This window comes from Apteryx mantelli, chromosome 1 (assembly GCF_036417845.1).
Source record: "Apteryx mantelli isolate bAptMan1 chromosome 1, bAptMan1.hap1, whole genome shotgun sequence".
In the NCBI taxonomy this organism is placed as follows: domain Eukaryota; kingdom Metazoa; phylum Chordata; class Aves; order Apterygiformes; family Apterygidae; genus Apteryx; species Apteryx mantelli.
The window spans coordinates 32993391-33015728 of record NC_089978.1 but is presented as its reverse complement, the minus strand read 5'-3'; the positions used below and the strand labels follow the sequence as shown (position 1 = coordinate 33015728).

The following is a 22338-nucleotide window of genomic DNA, read 5'->3' as shown; positions in this document are numbered from 1 at the left end:
GTATTTGTCTGACTGGGGAGCGTTTGAGGAAAGGAAGAATTCTCTGCAGAACCATATTCCAGGTTCCCACCCGTACTTAACCCCAGTGTGACTTCAGAAACGTAGAGTTAAGTTGCCCTTTTAGCTCATTTTTTTTACTTTTTTAGAAGCGTGAAACAAATAGTGACTCATCTGTGAAAAGGTTTGCCTAGCTTTGCTAAACAGCTGGTTATTCAAAGCTACATACAAAAAGAGCTATTAAATTCTGTGCTGAATAGCTTTTAAAAACAAAATGTCCAAATATTGATGCAGAAATCTAAAAGTTTTCTGTTTCTGTGTGTTTTCCGTAATGAAGGTTTCTTACTCAGCTGAAAAGGTGAAAAGGGAAAAATTTAAGAAAAGAGTGCCTGAAAAATCATATAAAAATTTAAATCTCCAAAGCTCTTCCTTTCTTTTTTTCTTAAGACGACTAACCTTGTGATGGTTGTGACTGTCTTTCCAGAATCTTCTGTGAGTGCAGTGACTGTTAATGGTTCAACTCGAACTCCAAGAAGAGGTCAGAACAGGAATACACGTACTTCAAAGCAAATTGATACAGATACAAAAGTTATTGAAGTCCTTTGTAAAGAGCATGATTGTAGTTTAGATGAGGTAATGGCTGTGTTTTAAAGTATAATGTAAGATCTTGCTGCTAAACCTCTTCTGAAATACGCGTTTTTTTAGTCTTTTAAGTCTCTCTACTTATGCTTAATTATTCCCTCAAGTTCAGTAGTGAAGGTCTTTCTCTAATACAGAGAAAGACAAAGGCACTTAATATGGGTAATGACTTTACTAGGGAGAATGTGCTGTAAAGAATACAGTACAAAGTTGTATGCTGATCAGAGCATGTAGCATGTGGATGTAGCCCTGCTCAGCCGGGGTTTCACAGCTGCGTACCACAATGTGAAAATGTACACAGGAAAGGCATTGCTTATGCGTGGGATCTTAAAGGCCCCATTCTCTTTCTGCTCTGCTGCTAAATCCATTCCTGTGGGTTGTTTTTAAGTATATGAACACTTGATGGAATTAGAAACATAAGAGGGCTTGGAAGAGTGTCATTGCTTTCCCAGTGTAGTCATTTTAATACTCTAGCAATGGATTATATGTGCATGCTTACAAATAACTTCTAGATATGTAGGCAATTTCATTTTTCCTTTATCAAAACCAAAATATGTTGCATTACAAAACAATGTCTCGTTTAGTTCTTTGCCTTAAACATGGAAGAGCAGTGTATGTGTGGCTGCCTCTGTACATTGCTGATGTTTCGTGTTTTTTGGTTTTTTTAGGTCAAGAATGTGTATTTCACAAGCTTTATTCCCTTCTTGAATTCTATTGGTGTTGTAGCTTCAAATGGACTACCAGAGGTAATTAGAGTAGTTTAACATAGTACAACTATGCTTTACTTCATGCCAAATTACTCAAGATTCCCTTTACATGTTGATGAAGTTCTAGCAGGCTCTTCTAAAATTGTCTAATAAAGTACATTGCTTTTCAGGAATGTGGTTTAACAGGGATTCCAGGATTTGTAATGGAGTATTTTTTGAAAAGTTGAATTGTGGTATGCAGTTTTTACATTTGAATCTAATAAATTAATTTTCTGAGGTTGAACCAGTGGCCTCCTTGCCCTTCCAATTCAGCATTAAATAGTTTTGCATACCCATGATCTTGGTGAGGACATTAATCTAGAATATAGCTATTACAATATCAAGTCTCTAAAGTCAATCTATAAATGCATACAGTCTTAATTTAAATGTAATTGAGTCATGTTACTTTGGTCATGTAGGAAATATATCTACAAGATTAGGGTCAGTTTTGCAACTGGCAGAGTTTGGACTGCTGTGTCCTTGTAGAACTACTTTCATCTTACTGAGCTGTAACCTGGATGTAGCAGTCTATCTTTATGCAATCACATACCAAAGTAAGTCTTTACAGGTAATTTCCTGCAAAGTATTTACATACATCATTGTTAAAGTATTAGTTTTACCTGGCTGTTAGCCTTAGAGATGGTAACCTGAAAGTATGTAACTGCTGAAGCTTATCAGACTGAAGGTCTGCAGGATTCAGCCAAGTATATGTTCTGTTTAGTTTATTAGTATGTTGGGGTGGTGCAGGGAACAAAACACAAAGACCCACTAGAGATCTTTATCTCTTCCAGTATGAATTTTGGGATCACTGTAACACTGATGTTTTGTATCAGCGTTCTTAAAGTGTAGATTATATGTACAGAAGCTGTAGCATAACCACATTTCCGGCTGTCTTGTTTGGAAGTCCTGTTTGAACTTGCAGGCAAAGATCATTATGATACTTGTTAATCTACGCATCAGTGGGGGTTCTCAACTGAGGCTGCTCAATTTACTAAGCATAGTATCAAAGTTCCCAGTCCAAGACTCTGCTGATAAAAATTTGATAAAATTATGCTTTTGAAGAAGAATTCTGTCACAGGATTCTTGTTCCTGAAACATTAGTGTCTCAGGATATGTTCTAAAACAAAGCAGACGTTATAGGTATATTTCAGAGGTAGTTAGTTCATATATGTCAACCAGCCAACCAGCAGCCATAGTTGAGATCATCAGTTCAATAGATAATAATATGGGATATTTAAATTGACTTTCATCTTCATAAAAAGCATTAAGCTTTGAATAAATTTTAATTTTGTTTCCAAAACAAGAAAAGCTTCTGGGGCTTAATGTTGGTATTGCGTCTGTCTTCAGTGTATGTTTGATGAAGAATGTCGAAGAATGAACTAAGGAATAGATTGATTCAGAACTCTTATCTTTGGCTGAAGATTTCTTCCTAGTTAACACGGTGTGGCCATTTGGTCTAAGATCTACTGCTTTTTGCAGTGAGAGAATCTTAATTTATAGAAGCTTATAGAATACAGAAATATTTTAGATGAAAAGCACACTTAAACCACTAGGAAGATGATAAAATTTTAGTGAAAAAATTTAAAGTAGTGGGATTCTAAAGATCACCTTTGATTTGATAGTCTTATCTCAGAGTTTTAATCAAGAAATGAGTTTGGTGCAAATTTGTTTCTCAGAGCTAAAAGGAGATGAAGAGGAGCAAAGCTCTGTATGAGGTATTTGCAGCTTGCTTTTTCTTGGGTGTGTTTAGGAACTATTCTGTTTTCATATGCTGTTGTCTATTTGTATAGCTGGAATTTGCCAGAGCACACCGTTACTTAGTGTGTTTAGGAGCTCAGGGAATAGGTAGTTGTCAGCTGACCGTCTGCTTCTGCAGGAGCACAGCAGCAGAGTTAAAGTTAAGGCTAGTATCTGGCCCTGATTAAAAATACCAGACTTCCAGTCTGTTTTAGTCACTCAGAGAAAAATAAATATTTGTCAATGTACTTAACTTGAAGTTATATCAAGAGGGGATCTAATTGACTAAAACTTTTAAAAAGTAATTTAAGGAAAGATAGTGTTGTGTGAATTAATGTCTATATTTTTGTAGAAGTGGGTATGTTTCTTAAAAACTACACCAATACAAATATTAACATGGAACAGGAAAACTCTTCCTACACTCAGAATAAGGAGGTTGGAATTTGGATTTTGTCCTTCATCTCCTAACCAGCAGAGAAGGGGACTTAGCAGACTGTCTAGTAGCTGTTCTAAAGATATTCATTTAAAATTTCCTGCTTTCAGAGGCACTTTTTTATTCTGGAAGCACGTATTTAAAAGCCTGGAAGCATTAGTTTGATTTGCAGGTCTGACTTGCACTATTTTTAGCTCTTTTACAGTGTCAGAGCCTACATTTCTTCAGAAATGTCTCATGATCTTGGATTGTTTTCTCTTATAAAAGATTATCTTCTGTTTGCACGTGGGAACAATAATTTTCCTCTGGGTAGGTTGGTGATGTTTGTTTAAGAAGCGACTTTGTAAGCTACAAGGTCATTCTCTTAGAGTTTCAGTATTGTATTCGTGAGATAGGACTAGATTATGTTATTCAGTAAATTGTCAAACTTATTGCTATAAAACAATTTTTCTTTCTTTGAGGTTGAGGTCCTCTCGAAGCAGTATGAAGAGCTCTATCTTAAAAACAAAGATATAGATGCAAGATTATTTCTGGATCGTGATGAAACTTTACAGCCTGATCTCATAGCATGGTAATATTTGCACTTGCTGGTTTTGTATTGTAACAGAAAATGTGAAATTGTGCTGTTTCCCCCCCCACACACACACACTGTTCTGATGGAGATCTCTGTATCCTGTTGATCTCTTAAGTTTGTAGTTCAACTAAGATGTTTTTGGCATCACCAGCCTTGTTCTACATTGCAGCTTAAATAATTAAAGAATATGTTAAAGTTTCTCTAGTTGACATGATATGGAAGTTCTGCTCTAATTCTTACTCTGTGCAAGCCCCTATAGCTCAAAGGAAGCTGAGGAATTGTGAGCAAAAGGAGGCTACGTCATGTTAGTAAACTAGATAGATTTGAGACTTTGTTCTGGCTCTGGGACTAGCTGGCATTAAATGGCCTATGTTCTTACAGTTAAACTACTGCTTCTTCCTAAAACAGCGTGGTGGTGTATGCAAGCTGTCTGCTGGGAGTAGTCCCGAGACCATTCTGACTCTTGATCTGTACCCAGAAATTGTTTGGGGAGTGGTAGTTTGCACGGGTCAGAAACGTGCTGTGGCCATTGTAACAGTATAAACAGTTGAGTACCAGAGCCCAGGCACGTTTCCTGGTGCTATTTAATAACACAGATGTATTTGAATTTTTTAGTCATACTGCAAAATTTCGGTGTTTACTGATGATTCAGTATTTCCATAACTTGATGCGAGCTCTTAGTATGAATCTGTGGCTTTATGTGTGCTAGAAAAGTATCTCCATTTAAAATTGGATTAAAATAGGGCTATTACTAGCTGTATGCAGAGTTTAAGTTTTTGTTGTAAGTAGAATTCTAGAAAAAAATAAGTTGGAAGGGACCTTTGGAGATTATCTAGTCCAACCTCCTGCTCAAAGCAGATCTACTTGGCAATTTAAATTATATTGTTCTAACAATGGGAGTGGTTGGACACCTAGATTTTGCAACAACTTGTCCCATAGATTTTTCTGCATTTTAAACAAGTCTTTATAGAAAACACTTTTTTGAATTACTTCAGTACTACATAAGTTTGTTTTCCATTTCTGTAGCTCACAGTTGGAGAGAACACCACGAAAAAACAGTCCTGAAGAGGAACTTAATATTATACTTCCACAAACACCTGTTCGGTATGATTTTTTTTTTTTTACACTGGGTTCTGTTGTTCAATATCCTACTTAGAAATGTTCATCTTGAAAGTAGCTGGTTTGACTTTTAAAGTAATTGTTTTGTTTTTTTAAAACTCAGTCTTGTTGTGGTCTCTAATGAGTAGTGAACACAAGCTAAGGGATGCTGAGTGCCCCCAATTCCTGCTGAAGTTGTTGAAAAAGTAGAAGGCTTTTTACTTAATTGTGCAAGAAGTTCATGACTAAGAATGTTTGTAAAGTAGATTAGTGTATTAGTCTGTAAAGTAGATTAGTGTATTAGTTCCATTCTTGTGAGAATGGAACTTTATACTCCCATGGTAGTACTTTTGTAAGCTGTACTCCCATCTTCCTTTCCCATCTTTACTCCTAGCTCTGTATCTTCATGGCTTCCTTTCCTGAGGTCAAGCTGTATATGTGCACACATTTCTTCTCTCATGATCTTTTTATTCTTAGCGTTGTTTTCTTTGTCTATGGGAAGATTAACATTTCAGAGTGCCAACCATCTTCCAATCTATTGAGAGGATGGACGGATATGGTAGAAATGTGGTATTAATTTTAGGTTCTTTGATCTACAATCAAATGCAGAAATGCTTCAAGCTTTGTTCAGTTAAACAAAGGAAAGGAGATTTGCACATACCATTTTTTCCCCAGTGCCACATTCTGTTTTTCAACAAAATTAGTATGGTTTTGCTCAGTGGTGCTTAGAACATTCCTGGACACTTGAGAACAAACCAGCTATGTCACGAAAATGTTGTCAAGTGCTACGTGCACAGAGAAATGCTGTTATGGGCAGTCATTCTTAATTGTCAGGCATAACGAAACCAGACAGGGAAGTACTTTTTCCATGCCTGCTTTATAAATTCCTTTCTCTTTAGCATTCTCTAGAGATGAGAGAAGTTAAAATACTGTATGCTGGTTTACTACATCTATTTTCTCAAATGAGTAACTTTTTTTTATTAAAAATACTTCTGTAGTGCTTATGCTTGTGGAAGAATGAATTAGAATCTGGGCTTGTACATCCACTGTAAAATTTACTGAATTCCACTGGCAGAAACTAATTGGTTTCTAGCCAAGAGAGCAGTAAGATTCTGAAAAGCTTCTTCATAAGTGTAATAAAGGAAAATATGCAACTGAGATAGATATTGATCAGTTTATGAAAGAGCTTTTAATTGCCTATGACTGCGAAAGGCTTTATATGATAGCTTTAGTGATCCCTTTTAGTCTTAAGCGTCTAATCTTTACCTGGCAATGATGCTTTTTAGCCATAGAAACAACAGCTTGACTGTCAGTTCCCAGCCCTTATGTGCTATATCAGGAGCTAGACCATCTAATGTGAAATGTATCTAACAAGAAGGTTTTGGACAAAGAAATCCCATTTTTCACAAATAAATAGCTTGTTCTTGTCACTTTTGGGGTTATAATAGTGTTTAAAAGAACCCTTAATAACACTGTGAAAGGTGCTTGATTAAAATGCTTGATCCTGAGGTCTTATTAATAACAGTCCAGGAGCGGTTTGCTTCCACATTGTTAAAAAATTAAAATGTGCTGAAACCTCTCAGGCCTTGAGAGCTGCTCTAGAGATCTAGAGAGACATTTAGATTCTCTCCATCTGGATTTAGGCTTTTCAAGCTTGGCAGAAGTGGTACCACTTAAGACAGGCCAAGTGAAGGCTTATTTGCTAGCAGTGATTTTTGGCTCTAGCAACCGTTTTTCTTAAAGCACAGAGCTGTCACTAGATGGCAGTAAACCTTTGATTACCAGTATTGAGTGGAAAGTGCAGGATTAACTCTCTCTAAGTACAGCCCCTTACCGGTTGTGTTGAAAGCACCATGCTTATTGCTTTTAGTCATCTTATAATGTTTCCTTTCTGGACCTAGGCATTTAGGACCTGCTCTAAAGCCCCCTGAAATCGGTGGGAATCTAATCATTGGCATCAATAGACTTTATATCTGGCCCCTTATGTAAAAATTGGTAGATAAAATGAGTTCTAGTTCAGAGCATAATGGGGATGGATTGTGCGTTTTCATTATAGTTTTTCCACTGTCCTTATGCTTTTCCATATTGCTAGTAAAGTTTTGGTAGAAGTACTTTTACCAAAATCTTCCAGAAAGTAGATTAAAGAAAAGTTTCTTTGAAACTATGGTATACCCATACTGACTGAGCATGTATTTTTCTTCTGTCTTTATTTTCTGGGTGATATGAATCAAATTCTGGGTAATATGAATCAAATTGAGATTAAACAGCATTTTTGAGGAAAAATAACTGCTTGAAGTTGGCAGTTTTGTTACATGCTGTAAGCCCCGAAAGTTTTGTTTGAAAACTGGAGTTGTAAGGCTAACAAATACATAGATTATTCTAGCACTCTAGAAGAATCTCAGAAGGCAGCAGGAGTGCAGAAAAAGCCATCCAGAGGAAGCATCTTTCTGGACAAGGAAAGTAGTTCAGACTTTGGCTTATGCAGATGCTAAAGGTATCTGAATGATACAGGAGGGAGGCGTGCTATTATGCATCTCTTGCTAGAGATGTACCCTCCTTCTTTATCTAGTAAATGCAGTGTTTTTATATGGCTGGTAAGGGGAGAAGGGATGCTTAAGAATGGATTACTTAGATGGGTAAGTTCCAGCCTTGATGTTTTTGGAGTCAGTTCATTTGCTGTTGTTTTATGCAAGCGGTCTAATCTTGTCCCTCTGAGCTATTTTCAGTTGGCTAAAATGATTTGCAAACAAAATGTACTTATTTGCATTTAGCTTTTTTTCACTCCAAACTGAAGCCATGGCAGAGGTAGAGATTCAGTTTACAGGGTCTCTTGACTTAACCCTTTTATAGTTGCAGTACTGATGTCAATGCAGTAACTCATCAAACCCAATTTGTTGTTCATTCTTTCATTTTTATGTACCAATGAAGTGCAGAGCTTTAACTCTGGCAGAAAAACCTTTGCAAATAAGAGAGAAATTGCTTTGCCTAGGGTTAAACTATATGAAAAGGTATCTTATTGCTAGAATGCTTTTGTTTGTAAGCAAAGCCTAAGTTTCAGTTGTACTTGCTAACATTTAAGTATGTAGTGTGACATCTGTACAGATTAGCAACAAATCCTTGAATCACAGTTTGACTTCTCCAAAATGTTGTAAATCAAAGACTGCTTTTCTAAACTACTGTGACTCACTGGTTATCTCAAGCTGCCATTACTTCGTGCTGTAGCATTTTCCCCTTGTTAATAAACATCTGTCTTAGTGGTTATTAATAAAGGCTATAATTTTAGTATCATATACTTCAATATATTGAAGAGATTATGTTCTTCAGAAATTTTAAAAAAACAATGACAAATTCAGAAAGTGGCAATACCACTGGAAGAATCAAATTATTTCTTAGATATTAGGAGGAAATTTAACTAATATATTGTCCTACCTAAAAAGAACAGAAACTTAATACTATTGCTAACACGCAACTTGAAATATGTTAAAAAATAAGAAACAAGGCCACATTACTATTCCTGGACTTCATGGATATATGACTAGTTTGTATGTATGTGCAAATAGTAAAGGGAGAATGATGCATAGTATTCCCAAAAGGTGGAAATGTTGGTTGTTTAGACACCAGCTCATGCACATATTGTCTTGTCCTGTATGACAAGATCTTTATTGTTCTTATTTTTCCCACTAATGGATAGTTCAGTCACTTTCTGGATAATTTATGCTATTTGAAAAGAGGCCATGCTCTGTTATTTTAAACTAATGACCTTTCTGATAGATTTGTGACGAATGTTTGTCATCAAGTTTTCAGCTCTAGAAGAGAGACGGAGAAATGCTAGAGAGACAGACAAACAAATGTTCATCCTAACGAGATGTTTAATTTTCCATCTGTGGAATAAACAACAGGATCCTATGCATTTGTCTTAAGAATATCCTTAATTATTTAAATTATTACAGCTTTTCTGAAGTACTTACTGTTATGTGGGTTAGCTTTAGTACAGTATTTGTTGGTTTTGATCCATTTTTAGCAAGAAAGTTCTAGGCATAATGTGGAAACACAAATACTCTTGGCACCACTGTTTTTTTCCTACTATGTACCTGTAAAAACAATTCTAATAAGATCTTAAATAGAGACTTACTTCAATATTACAATATACTGAATTTGATTAAAAAGTAGTTTGTAATTTTGATCTTCTACTTTTCATCTAGACAAAGAATTTTTCGTTCTACTTTTTAAGAATAATATTAGTTATGTGTCTCAGTAATATTGAAAAATTTCTTTAGCTTCCTTATCCTTTTCCCCATGCATAATACTTCAAGAGTTAAGAAGCTTTTCATTTAAGATATGTCTAATCTAGCTACAGACACAAAAGGGAGAATTAGGATTTTGGGTAGAAACAGCTTTCCCATTGGAAATAAAAGGGACTGGAGATAAAGAAAGGTGTGTAGCTTTAAAGCGACTTTTTGATCCGTATCAAAGGGGAGGTAGAAAGACTGTCAGCATTCTCATGCCATTGGCCAATGGGAATGCTGACAACTGTACCTCTGAAAAATATAATTTTTCCAAGGATTTATGCAAAAAGACTACTTTCTTGTGACTACATGTTCAAGAGCACTGTATTTAAATACATTTTAGTTAGGCTTGGAAACAGGTGATTGAGACATAAAATCTGTCTTCATTCACCAGTCTTTTGTATTATTTTTGTACAAAAGTGTTTTTTATTAGGGGGTTGCTGCCTTTAAAGTAATGTTTTCATATATAAGGATTTCAAATATTCCACCATTTGATTGCCTTTAAAAGTACTTGTTGGATAATGTTTATTACTTAATCTGTGTTCTTTTGGTTCTTTACTTACAGATTCTAATCATGTAATAATCAATGCAATAGTTAGATGTTTAGAATTTATAATGGTCAACATGGTGCAACAGATTTTTTCAGCAGCTTGTTTGATACTTGAATTAAGAATTAAATCATAAAATTTTTGTTTGTTGAAATTCTCTTTAGTTTCTGGAAACGTCAGGTAAACTTGAATGTTCATTATACATCTTATTATATTTTTCCAGAGCTGCAATGAATACTATTCAGCAATTAATGATGATTTTAAACTCAGCAACTGATAAACCATCAGATACTCTCATCTCATATTTCAATGTAAGTGACTAGAAGAAACATTTATGAAGGACTCTTGGAATTATCACTCAAGTAAGACTTAGACCTATACAAATAGATCTGACACATGTTTTGGGAACTCCTTTATAAACTATTATTTTTAAAGTTCATTTTAGTTAGGACAGTTTAAATGTAATTGCTCTTATGTTAAAAAGCACTTCTATCTAACTGATACATATTGGAACCATATAGGCACTTAAATTGTTGTTCCTGCACTGAATATTAAGGTTTGTTTATGTATTTGTTGGATGGACAAAGGAGGAGAGATAAAAAGAGGAGGAGAATGTACTCAAAGGATCTCGTGTCCAGATTCAGCAATTTAAGCATGTCCCTAACTTGAAGGGCATAATTCTCATTAATGTAGTTGATACTTCTCACATTTTTGATTAGTTCCAGCTAAATTGCATGTTGGAAATCAGGTTTTAGTTGCTGGAAATTGTTGAACATGAACAATAATTCCATCTCTTAAATACTCCACTTTCTTATTTATGCTGATGAGCTGATGAAAAGAAATGTTATAAAGTGAAGCAGGACAAATTTGGTTAAATCATTTAAAATGTTTCTGAAGTAAAATATCCTTTCCTTGCCATTCCATCCCCTGCCCTTTTTACCGTACTATAATAGAACTGCACGGTGAACCCTAAAGAAAGTATCCTGAAAAGAGTGGAAAGTCTCGGCCACATCTTCAAAAAGAAATTTGCTGAAGCAGTTGGACAGGGATGTGCTGAAATTGGCTCACAGGTAAATAGCATTTTGGTTCAGTATTATTCATTTGAACTCAATTCGTACTAGTTAATGTGAGACCTGACTACCCACCTTCAGTGAAGATTAATAATAGTAAAAAGTAACAATATTCTTTACAACTTGAGGAACTAGACATGTCTTTTTTTATGCTCTGTGAAGACAGTATTTAACAAATGATTCTTAATATATGTGGAGCAATAGGAAGTGGCGGGGGAGAGAGATATGCTGGAAATATTTTAATGAAGAATAGGAAAATTCCTGGGTAAAATACCGTTAGTAAATATATACTTGCAGCTGACTGTGTATTATGTATCCTGTTCATTGAGGTAACTTAGCCTAAAACTACACTAAAAGGTGACTCACTTCCTTATAAAATCAGCAGGCCACCTGTGTTTTCTACAAGGATTTTGCCAAACAAATCCAGTCAAATTTGTACTCTACAGCGTCCTCTGTCTGTCAACCCTATTATTTTATCCTGTTCGCTATGAATTGACAGTTCATTAATCAATCTTCTCATGGCTGCAGTTGTCACAGAGCCTAGTAGCCTCTGTGGCTTCTCCAGTACTATCAGCAAACGTGGCTGGGGCCAATTGCTCCTTTAAAGTGGCTCTTACAAAGAAAAGAAATGTTCTAAATCATTAAACTATGAGAATCTGCCTGTTGTAGCTTGTTAAAACGTCTTGCAATATTCTTGAATTTCTTTTTTTCAACAGAGATATAAGCTTGGGGTACGGCTATATTACAGAGTAATGGAGTCCATGCTAAAGTCGGTAAGTTTTAGTACTGGTAAGGTTAGTACTGGCATTGCGTTTCTGAATACTAAAAATATTTACAACTTTGATTTGGTTTATATATTTCAGGAAGAAGAACGCCTCTCAGTTCACAATTTCAGGTATGTGTTCCTAACTCATAATCAAAGACTGCTATTTTAGTGCTAAGACAAGTATTAATAACTTTATTTTTTTCCCCTTAGCAAACTTCTGAATGATAACATCTTTCACACATCTCTTCTGGCATGTGCCGTTGGGGTTGTCATGGCTACATATGGCAGTAAGTTGAATCTGAGAAGTGCTGAATAACAACATTATTATTTATTGATAATTATTGTTATTTATTCTAACATCTAGAATATAGTCACTCATAAGAAAAAAAGGGCTCACTCAAATTTCTAGCATTGATTCAATAAATACAAAAGGAGAAAATTACTAAAGTGGAAGAACGTAGTACTTTTATAATTTTAGTCTGTCTTTTCTGCAGGGAATGCTTCCCAAAATGATGGTACCAGTGCTGAAACAGACTTGTCTTTTCCATGGATTCTAAATGTATTTGACTTAAAAGCTTTTGACTTCTACAAGGTGATTGAAAGCTTCATTAAAGCAGAGCCAAGCTTAACAAGAGACATGATAAAGCATCTAGAACGCTGTGAACATCGAATTATGGAATCTCTTGCTTGGCAATCAGTAAGTAGTGCTTTAAAATAGTACTTGTCCTCATAGAACGTGTATACCTAGAAAAAGAAAATTACATCTAACTCTATAAAACAAGTTGCAGTCTTACTAAGATTTATTTCTAGTAAAATAACAAGGGCAAAGCCAGATTAGATTTGGCATGTATTCAGATTAAAAAAAAAAAAAAAAGACTATATCAGAGAGAAATCAGCATAGCTCTGCTGATTTGTAAACCAACATATCTTTGAGTCTCGCATGGATCTTTTTAAGGGAATTATGCTTAAATGGTATTTTGTGCCAATAGAAAAGGAAGTAAATTCTATGCTTTTATTTGCAAGTTAATTGTTATCCATCCTCACTTGGTGTTAGGGCTGTAGTTCTGTGTATGTGGTATGGTTGTTAGATGGTACTTAAAATATTGATTTGCATTATCCTTTGCACTTCAATTACTTTGATATTTTTGAATGCCATTAAAGTAGACGCATGCTGGGAGGTTGAGTTGTTTTTAGGCCGGATCTCAGTAAACGGAACATTGTTTCTCTCTGTTGTGTGTTACTTATGAACCAAAGATAGGGTATTAATGCCATGAAGTAGGAGAATATAAAGACTGCTAATTTTGACAAGAGAGATTTAAAAGGACTGTTTAAGAACCCATCGCATATTATGTAGTTTTGGGAAGTCTAAAGAGTACAAAATGCCATGGTTGATGGCAAGCTTTATTTTCTGAGTAGTCTGTGCTTGGTTTGTATAGACTTTAAAGTAAAAAATTTACACTTTAATAATGGTGGTACTTTATCAGCTTGTTGGGGTTGTATTCCCAGATTCTGGGAACAGAGATGGTGGTGTTGCATATGCAGATACTGCTGCTCAGACATTCATACTTCTAAACCAGGTGAAGCGTACTGGCCTCAAGGTTATATGGAAGCAATTATTATGCTTCAAGCAGCATCTGGCAGAACTTCCAATGCCACTGATTCCTCATCCAACAGGTACGTGTCAGGCTGCTTCCTGAATATGCCCTGTTTTGAAGGTGACGTTCCTATTAGGGAGTTGAGACTTGTGTTTCCAGCTTCACGTTCATCGCCACAATGTTGTTTGTGCCCCAGAACTTTTGATACAGTGCTACTGCTGCTGTGCCAGGGTGTCAGTTTTTTTCCTTTGTAATGCTTTTGCATGTTTGTTTTGATGTCTTGGGAAGTGCATATGGCCTCTCACTAGTGCTGTATGAGTTTCTTCATGATTTTGCCCTTTTTGAATAGAAGTGCTTGAAGGCACTGCTTGAAGAACTGCTTGAAGGCTGGTAGCCTTTTGTCAGAGCTTACTGTAACAGGGAAAATAAGGCAGTATTTCAAGAAGCGTGCAGGCAAGATTTAAAGACTGCTTATTTGCAAATGTTACCAGTCAGAGGACAAAGGCAGAAGTACAGATATCCAGGTTTCACCCTCCACAAGCAAGAAGTGGCTCCTGTTACCTTCTGCAAGCCAATTTAAAGTCAGCAACAAGAGATCAGTAACAAGTCACTTCTACCTATTTCTACCCAGTAATTCAAGCACAGCATGTAGATAATATGATTTAGACTTGGGCTTTCAGACTGGAAAACCAGAAGTGTTGTATTTTCATTAATTATGGGTATAGTTGCAGGCTTTTGTGAAACAAATCATAACTTTAACAACCAGCATAGGGTTGTTTTAAGCTTTCTGAGTTCTCTATCTGAATGATCAGGATATTTCTTTATTTTTTAATGCATTAAATTTATCTTCTTGCCTTGCCAGAAGTATACATTTGGTAGTATTTTGGGGTGGCTTTACAGAACTTGAGTGGCTGCCAGTATGCATTTGTAAAATAACCAGTATTTCACAAAGCAGTTCATTTGTTCCCCTCCCACTATGTGCTTGGCTGCCACTTAAAAGTAGGGATGGAAAAAAGAGTTTTGTATCAGTGGAGTAGAGGAGGGAATAAAAAGAAATGTGCAGTACACATATTCAGATGCCCTTCTGCTTCATGGGCCTCTGTCTTGTCTTCTATGGATCTCTAAGAGCTGAGGACGCTCCATCTGCAGTTTCCTGTTTTTTCTGCTCCTCGCTGCTGGGAAGCTCATCACTAGAGGGCACATTGCATCCCTTCAAATGTTGAGGGAAGCTGGTGCTGGCAACCAACTACAAGCACTCATAGTGAGTGTGCCGGTACCCCGCTGTTCTTCATTGGCCTCCTTTGCCTCCTGATGGGACTTCTGCAGTTACTTACTTTTTGCCCAGTATTCATCCAGGTGATGAATGTGAAGTTGGAAACACAAGACTTAATTCCCTAATATGAATGTCACCTTCAGAACAGGGCATATTCAGGAAGCAGCCTGACACAAGCCTGTTAGATCAGAAAATCAAGTGAGAAGAGGTAGCTGGCATTAGAAGTTCTGCCAGATGTTCATCCCTATTATTTTTTTTCCTCATCCATTATGTAAAAGGTCTGAATAAACATCTTAATTCTTGCAAGTATCATGTAGCTTAAAGTGATCTGAAGTTGTCAGTATACTTTAAAGAGTGCTGTAAGCATCTGATAGTGCTAAGAAAAGTAGGGAGGAAAAGAAGAGAGAAATACGTCTGAACTCTATTAGATGCTACAGCTGCGCAGAAGGGAAAGGCTGTGAGTTTTAACCAGCAGACTGTCATGGTGGCTCTGGAGACTGGAAGCAGTCAAATGCCAGCGCTGCCAAAATGGTTTGCTACATCCCTGGGTCATTGCAGTGCAGGATCTCAATGAGGCCCATACACTGTAAGGCTACACATAAAAAATTGAAGTCATGATATTTCTAGCATGGCACATCTATTGCCTTGCATCTACATATTGACTCTTCAGTTTGAAAAAGTGTGACTTCATTAGCAAAAGGAGGAAATGTTTCTGTGGCAGACTTCAGTCTGTTAAACTTTGTTCAAGTGTCTTAGAAAGGTTTAGCTAGTGAATGAAGGGGTGATTTATTGTATTGCTCTGCAGTTCATTACCTGGATATTGTCTCCATGTAATGGTGTACAAGATGTAAAAAGTGTGTCCTTAATTAGTAATTCTCTCAAGGGAATAGGTAATTTGAAAAACATAGTTCATACCAGTAAATGTGTCTTACCACCAAACACTCTAAAGAGGTAGAGAAAAGCCAGATGACTTCTGCTTAGTTATAACTCATATCTCATCTTAAGTGATTGCTTAGGCTTAATTTTAAACAAATTACCTAATAATCTAAAAAACAGTGGAATCTCAAGAAGGGTAAAGTTTCCTTATATGCCTAGAGAATACAAAATTTTTGGGGAAAAAAATTATATTCTGAAGAAAAGTATGGAATGAATTAAGTTTATGCAAAAAAGTCTAGCTGGGTAAGTAAGAATAGCACCAATTGAAAAATATTTAGTTATTTACAAAAGAAATGCATAATCTAACTCTGATGCTCCATAATGCACCACGTGGTTTTGTTTTAGTTCTTACCTTCCTTGACTGGCGAAACAATTCATGGCAAGGCTTGTCTGCTCTTTGGAATGTCAGGTGAATTGGCTATGTATATCCAATCTCTTCTCATTCTACTGACTGCTTTTGGAAATAGGACTACAACGTGAGATTTTTAAATGGACTGAGAAATTAAATATGGAATAGTTAAAATTATTGTAGATTTATTTGTCACCAAGCTTTTATGAGGAAAAATGCCCTGCCTAATTTCTCTGAATCTTAAGAGTGCATCTGACCTTTGTCTGGCTTTGGAAGCTATATAGAATGAATGTGAAGGATTCTGGTTTTTAGTGATATTTGAAGATAATATATTATTCCTTTGCTAGTCATTGTGAATATGTTTATTGCTTTTGCATAGCTAGCTGATTTAGTCATCTGTCCTTTAGGAAGGAGATGAGACATTTCTAGGTTATCCTTTCTTTTAACAAAAAAACATAGCCAGGCAAAATAAAGGGTGGAAAAATTTGGAGTTTGTTCTTAATATCTCTTAATTTTTAGAAGGGGTGAGCCTCCATACTGACTAATTCATTTGGAAAAGGCTTCTCTTCCTTAAATCTGTATTGGACCCTGAAGGGAGAAATACCTTTTATTCACTCTAAAAATTATCTACAAATGAGTTGATGGTGCTTCCAAATACAGTCACGTAGACGTCAGTTTAGAATCTGTTACTAATGCTGCAAAACTTCTATTGGTAAAACAGAAGTATACCATACATTTTTTTTTATTATTTTATTTATATAAATATGATTTAAACCCTGACATAATTAAAATCTGTTTCCAGTGAAATGGAGATAGCCTGTTATCTGCCAGCCTGGGAGTTCATGCTCAGCCTTTTCCAGAATTGTTAAATTGTTCTCTTTTGCAGCCAGGCAGGAAAATAATTTTTAATATCACAAATTAGGGTTGTGTGAACAAATTCCAGAATCTTTGAACTTTCCTTAGAGAAAGCCCTCTCAGCTGCTGTGTCACACATTTCACTCAAATGTTGCTGCTTGCTGCAGTGTGTTTGCAAGAGCACGTTTTCAGTGCCAGTAAATCAAATACCAAGTCTATCAATTTTCATGATTTATCTTGAGTGAGACATCTATGTAACTTTTAATATCTGAAATGCATTTGTTTTCAAGGAATGGCATGACTTAAATTATCTGTTAGATTGTTATCTGTTTACTTTCTTGAATGACTCAACACAAACAACAAAACAAAGCCAAAGATAGATTCTTCGTAGGTATCTACAGTCCAATGCAGTTGTACTTCCCTGCCTCTCAGCTTGCACTTTGTTCACAAGCTATCAACAGGGAGGAACAGACAAGTTATTACATTTTTTTTCATACTGTTCATACCGCTGCTTAGGGAACATAGTTCCTGTAAATGCCTCTTCACGTGTCCGGTAAACGTGGAGTATGGAGTGACTACATGGTTCAAATCGTATTTGGCATACTTGAAATGGTTTGGGCCCCGCTACAAAACACTGTTTCTGTAAGCCAGACTTTGGTGGGCCAGAAGCAAGATGTGCAAAGCACTTCTGCTCCTTTAAGCTTTGGCTGCCCAAAATGAGGTAGCGAAAGGGTCTAGTTCTTCTGTGCCAGAGTTGCAGGCCAGCTGCAGCCTTATCGAAAGATAGAGTAATTCGTTCTAGCCCAGTAAGGCAGGCTAGAAAGAAGCATATCCGTGCCCTGCTGGCCAGCTCTAGAGATGGCAAATGGTTCTGCTGTTACCCGGTAGCGTGTCTGCGTGAACACGAGGTGCCCAAAGGCTGTTCCCTGTGGGACTGCAGCTCTGAAAGGTGCCCAATGGCTTCTGCTGTTAGCAGGGATCAGAGGCAGCTGCGTTGCTTCTACGCCCCCCACAAGAGCCCAGAAGGCAATGGGGAAGTGTGATCTCTATATCCCTGTGCTGTGGGCTGAATGGAGTTAATTTGTGGGCTGATTTGGTCAGATAGCTTTGAGTTTTTTGTGTGGGTGCGAGAGAGAGAGAGAGGAAAAACAGATGATGAACTGAAGTAGTAGTGCGTTGCACTATAACAGTTGAAACTATAGCCTCCTTTGACTATGTTGCTCTTTTAACACTTGCTGCTCTCATTGGTGTTTTTATTTTTTAAGGAAGAACAACAATATTGATGTGCATTGTGTTCTAGAATTTTAATGACTGGTACAGGATGAAGTTGTCTGTACAAGGGTCTTAATGGATAAAATACGATCAGAAGTAGGCAGAATCACAGAATCGCTGAGGTTGGAAGGGACCTCTGGAGATCATCTAGTCCAACCCCCCTGCTCAAGCAGGGTCACCTAGAGCACATTGCACAGGCAATTGTGCTTTGCTCTATCCTCAGGCTCTGTAAACCTCTTATTCTGATGTATAACTTCTTCAGTGTGGCAATATCTAAGCTGTGCTCCATAACACATCTTCTGTATCAGCTCCTTCCTCTCTGTGGTTTGTATTGTCGGTTAATCATTTGCAAGGAAAGCTACAGTGCTGCTTTGTGCGGTGTATCATTGACTGATGTAGCTGAATGTTTGCCATATATGTTTGTCAACTAAATATGTAGTTAATGTTTGTACTTGGCTGCCTCATCCCACACCAAAGACTTGTTGGTTTTAAATTATGTAGCTCACTGTAGTGGAAATCTCTTCCTGAAGAGAATATTGTATTCCCTAAGAATATATTTTGTTACATTAGTATGACAAACTCACTGAGCTGGAATGACAGCAGACCTACTTGATCATGTAGTAAGGACAAAAATACTAAAAGGCATGTTTAAAATTGTTAAAAAGTGTTAGGCAAATCCAGATCAGGGTAAAACTGTAAGGAGTACTGTTAATTAGTATGTGGTATAGTTCAAGCTTAACTATGCAGCCTCCTGATATTTGACTGTAAACTATAACTATGTCAGCATATGCTCAAACCTGGAATAGGGCTTGATTATTGTGGAGTTCACTATGTTTAAGTTTTCAGTGCCTGTTCCTGTGGATGCTGTGTACAATTTCAGATTAGGTTTCTGTGCTCCTTGGATGGAAGAATTAAGCCATAATTAAGTGAAGGGGAAGTTAGTATGTTGTCTTGTGGTGCGTATCCTTCTCTCTAGCATTTTCTATTAGGTATATGTCTGAAGTCCTGTACCCCTTCTGCAGGTAGATGTTTACATGCAGTTTGAGCCCTCTCTTTGACTTGGACATCTAAGTCATTGCTTTTAAAATTGGAAGGAGAAGTGATGGTCATACCATCAATACTTTACACAGTAGGTTACTGGATAAATCACTTACTGTTGTAGTAGAAGACATCCTAAAACCTTGCTTGACAGGCTGCTGAGGAAGGCCAGGCAGCAAAGACTGGGGTTTGGGACTACTTCTGTACTGACAGCCTAAAAGGGACTGTGGTTCAGGCTTGAGTACTGCCCCGTCATCTGTGGTATTTCATTGGTAACGGGTTTCCTGGCACGTTTTGGCCTTTGCCAGCACTCTTGCAGGCAAAGCCTAGGCAAGGCCTGTGGCATAATGCAGATCAGGGACTATTTTCAATTCCTGGTGTGGACTAGAGGTGGAGAAGTTCAGCTGTGCGATGCAAGCTGTACTTTGCCACTTGCCCCCAAGGCCTTAGGATAGGCCATGGCTCGTTCTGGTAACGACTGCAGAGGGAGTCGTGGGAATCCACCCCGAGAGCGACTTGGGCACTGGCAGAGGAGTCGCGCCTTCTCTTTCCATCTCTCCTTTGGGCTCCATGAATCATACAGGTTTCCAGCTGGTTTCCCTCAGCAAAACTAGTTTATGCCAGACATGCTCTTTTCATGCCTTCATAAATTTTGCTATTCAAAGACCTTAGAGGCATAATTTGTGAATCAGGGACAGCCATAGGCACAAAAAATGCTTGACTTATCCAGAATGACAGCATTTCTGAGCATGCTCACTAGCAGAATATGAAATATCTGGGCAACTTCACTAGTGTAAAGACGGGCATCTCAAGATTCGCAGGCAGCAGATTGTTCTTGAAGCCATCATCAATCTTTTGTGATAGTTATTTTGGATTTTCAGCACTTAATATTCTGTCTCAGTGTGTAGGTTGCTATGGGCTATGACTTGTAATTTAGAATTTCCTAGGACTTTTCTTACGAGGGAAAAACATAGTATGCTCAGTCTCACCAAATTATGCCATTCCACATGCTTGCCATGCTCCTTTTTAAAAAGTTACGTTAAGAGTGCTGCAGCTCAAACCTTACAGAAGGAACTGAGAGTTCATTTGAGGTTTTCTATCTGTACGTACTAAATATATTTCTGCTTATGCTGTGAGTGTGTTCCAGAAGTGTGTGTGATTAGAGAGAAGTCACTGCAATCACTGCTGCCTAACATGATAGTGCTAAAGAATCACACTGGTCTTGCTGCATGTTCTCTTCTTTTGGGGGTAAGATTAAGAATTAGCTCTGTCACTTCCAGTTGTCATAACTGTAGTTGAAGTCTTCTAAATCAAGACTTAAACCAACTGCCAGCTTTATAATTCCTGCCTTTTTGATATTAGGCACGTTTATAGATGTCTGTAAGATAGTTGCTTTTTGTGTGTGTGTATATATGTTCGTATGTTTTTTAGTTTGAGCATATACATATTTTTTAATAAATGCATGAATAAAATACATATACACACATATATATGAGTGTGGGTTTTTTTTAACCTTCCTAGTACTTCCAAAGAGTTTTCTTTTATAGGAATTGTAGTGCGCTTCTTGAGGCTTGAAACTTTTGTCTGCTTTAATAGCTGAAGGCAAACTGAAAAACCAGAAAGAACACTGGACAGTAGCCATCACTCTTGTGTCTGCACCATCATTTTGAAAGTCTTCCCTGCCACTCCTGTTCATGGTGAAGATGACTAAAGCTGTTACTCATCCTTGGGCATTATCACCCAAATTAATCCTCTAGGCTGCTGGAAGAGAGACCAGAACACTTTTAAAGCTGAGGTCCTGTGTTTCTTGCTTCTGTCAATATTAACAATGGCTTCACTTTTTGATAGGCACTTACTAAGGGTACAAAACAGTCACTGGAGTTGCAAGATGCTGGTCATGCTTAATGCAGTATTACTGGATTTTTCTATTGCAGGTATATCAAGTTAGCCCAACCCTTAAGAGGTTACTTTGATTCAAGTACAAACATGACCAAAGGGATTAGTTAAGACACAGCAGCTATGCAGTCTGTTTTCATTCTCTGAAATTTGGATGCTGTTCTTGATTAAGGTTTAAACTTTTCTCTACTTCATCTGCTGCTTTAAAATGTAGAGTTTGTCTTATTAGGGGATGTGGATCCTACCTTATTAGCCTTCTAAAACTTGGGTATATAGACTGCATCTATACTTGAGAGGCAGAGGCACTTCCAGAAAGGAATCCGTTCTATTTATCTTAAATATATTTCAGGATGGGATTACTTACTTTCTGAAAGTACCTCTCTCCACTGACTATAGCGAACATCCGTCTTGGGGACCAGCCTAAACTAGATACGTAATATTTTTCAGTTAAGGTTAGCGGAAATGAATCATATGTTTAATATTAGTCTTCGTAACTGTGTTTTCCCCTTCATCTCAACATTAAGAGGATGTTAACAAGATGCAGTTCTTTAATTGCATCTAATTCTACTTGAGGTGGCTGCTTGTAATATATCTCTCCTACAGTTGCTGTTGTGGTTTCTGCCACGCGGATGTCACCAAGCTATAATTAATTAAGCTGAGTACTGTTACCAGTGTGAGTACAGAAGCAGGGGCATATCACTCTCTTTCTGACTATACATTTACAGCCATGCAGGCCAGCTGGGTTTTGCAGCCTGTGTTGCGTGCAGCTGCCGCTACACTGGTTGCAGTATCTAGCTATGTAAAGATACCTTGCCTGTGTCTAGAGCAGTCCCAAATAAGGATATAGCTATATAAATAAAGCTTGGTTAACGTGATACCATGTTGTGTGATCTTTTTTTCTTTAGGTTGTCCTGGTTATTCGTAACATTGTACAAAAAACAGTAAAAATTCTTTTCTGGTGATCTTTGCTTTGCAGTACATCTTGTATATTGTTCAATGCTTTGGCAGTCATACCCTGGCTATAGAACTTTCATTTTCAGTTGTGGTCTGCTTTTAGGTTGTTTGAATTCAGCTTTTCATTTTGCAGTATTGCAGTATCAGTATTGTAAATATGTTGTAGGAATTTTAAAGGTTGCCACTGAGGAAAAATATTTTAAAAATCATGGAGATGTATTTGCAGTTCTTTCATTTTTTAAAATCTTACTGAATTTTGGGGAAATTTAATGTGAC

General features: G+C 37.0%; 1 protein-coding gene across 2 annotated transcripts in view; it reads left to right on the top strand.

The window, feature by feature from the left end:
- RB1 (RB transcriptional corepressor 1) overlaps positions 1 to 22338 on the top strand; it is an 83520-nt gene that overhangs the window by 19234 nt on the left and 41948 nt on the right. For both annotated transcript variants that reach the window (XM_067292094.1, XM_067292103.1), the window contains 10 exons: positions 482 to 630; positions 1305 to 1382; positions 4014 to 4123; positions 5153 to 5230; positions 10282 to 10369; positions 11012 to 11128; positions 11845 to 11901; positions 11992 to 12023; positions 12105 to 12181; positions 12389 to 12591. In XM_067292094.1, the coding sequence (XP_067148195.1) occupies positions 482 to 630; positions 1305 to 1382; positions 4014 to 4123; positions 5153 to 5230; positions 10282 to 10369; positions 11012 to 11128; positions 11845 to 11901; positions 11992 to 12023; positions 12105 to 12181; positions 12389 to 12591 (989 nt within the window). The remainder of the gene's footprint in view (positions 1 to 481; positions 631 to 1304; positions 1383 to 4013; positions 4124 to 5152; positions 5231 to 10281; positions 10370 to 11011; positions 11129 to 11844; positions 11902 to 11991; positions 12024 to 12104; positions 12182 to 12388; positions 12592 to 22338) is intronic.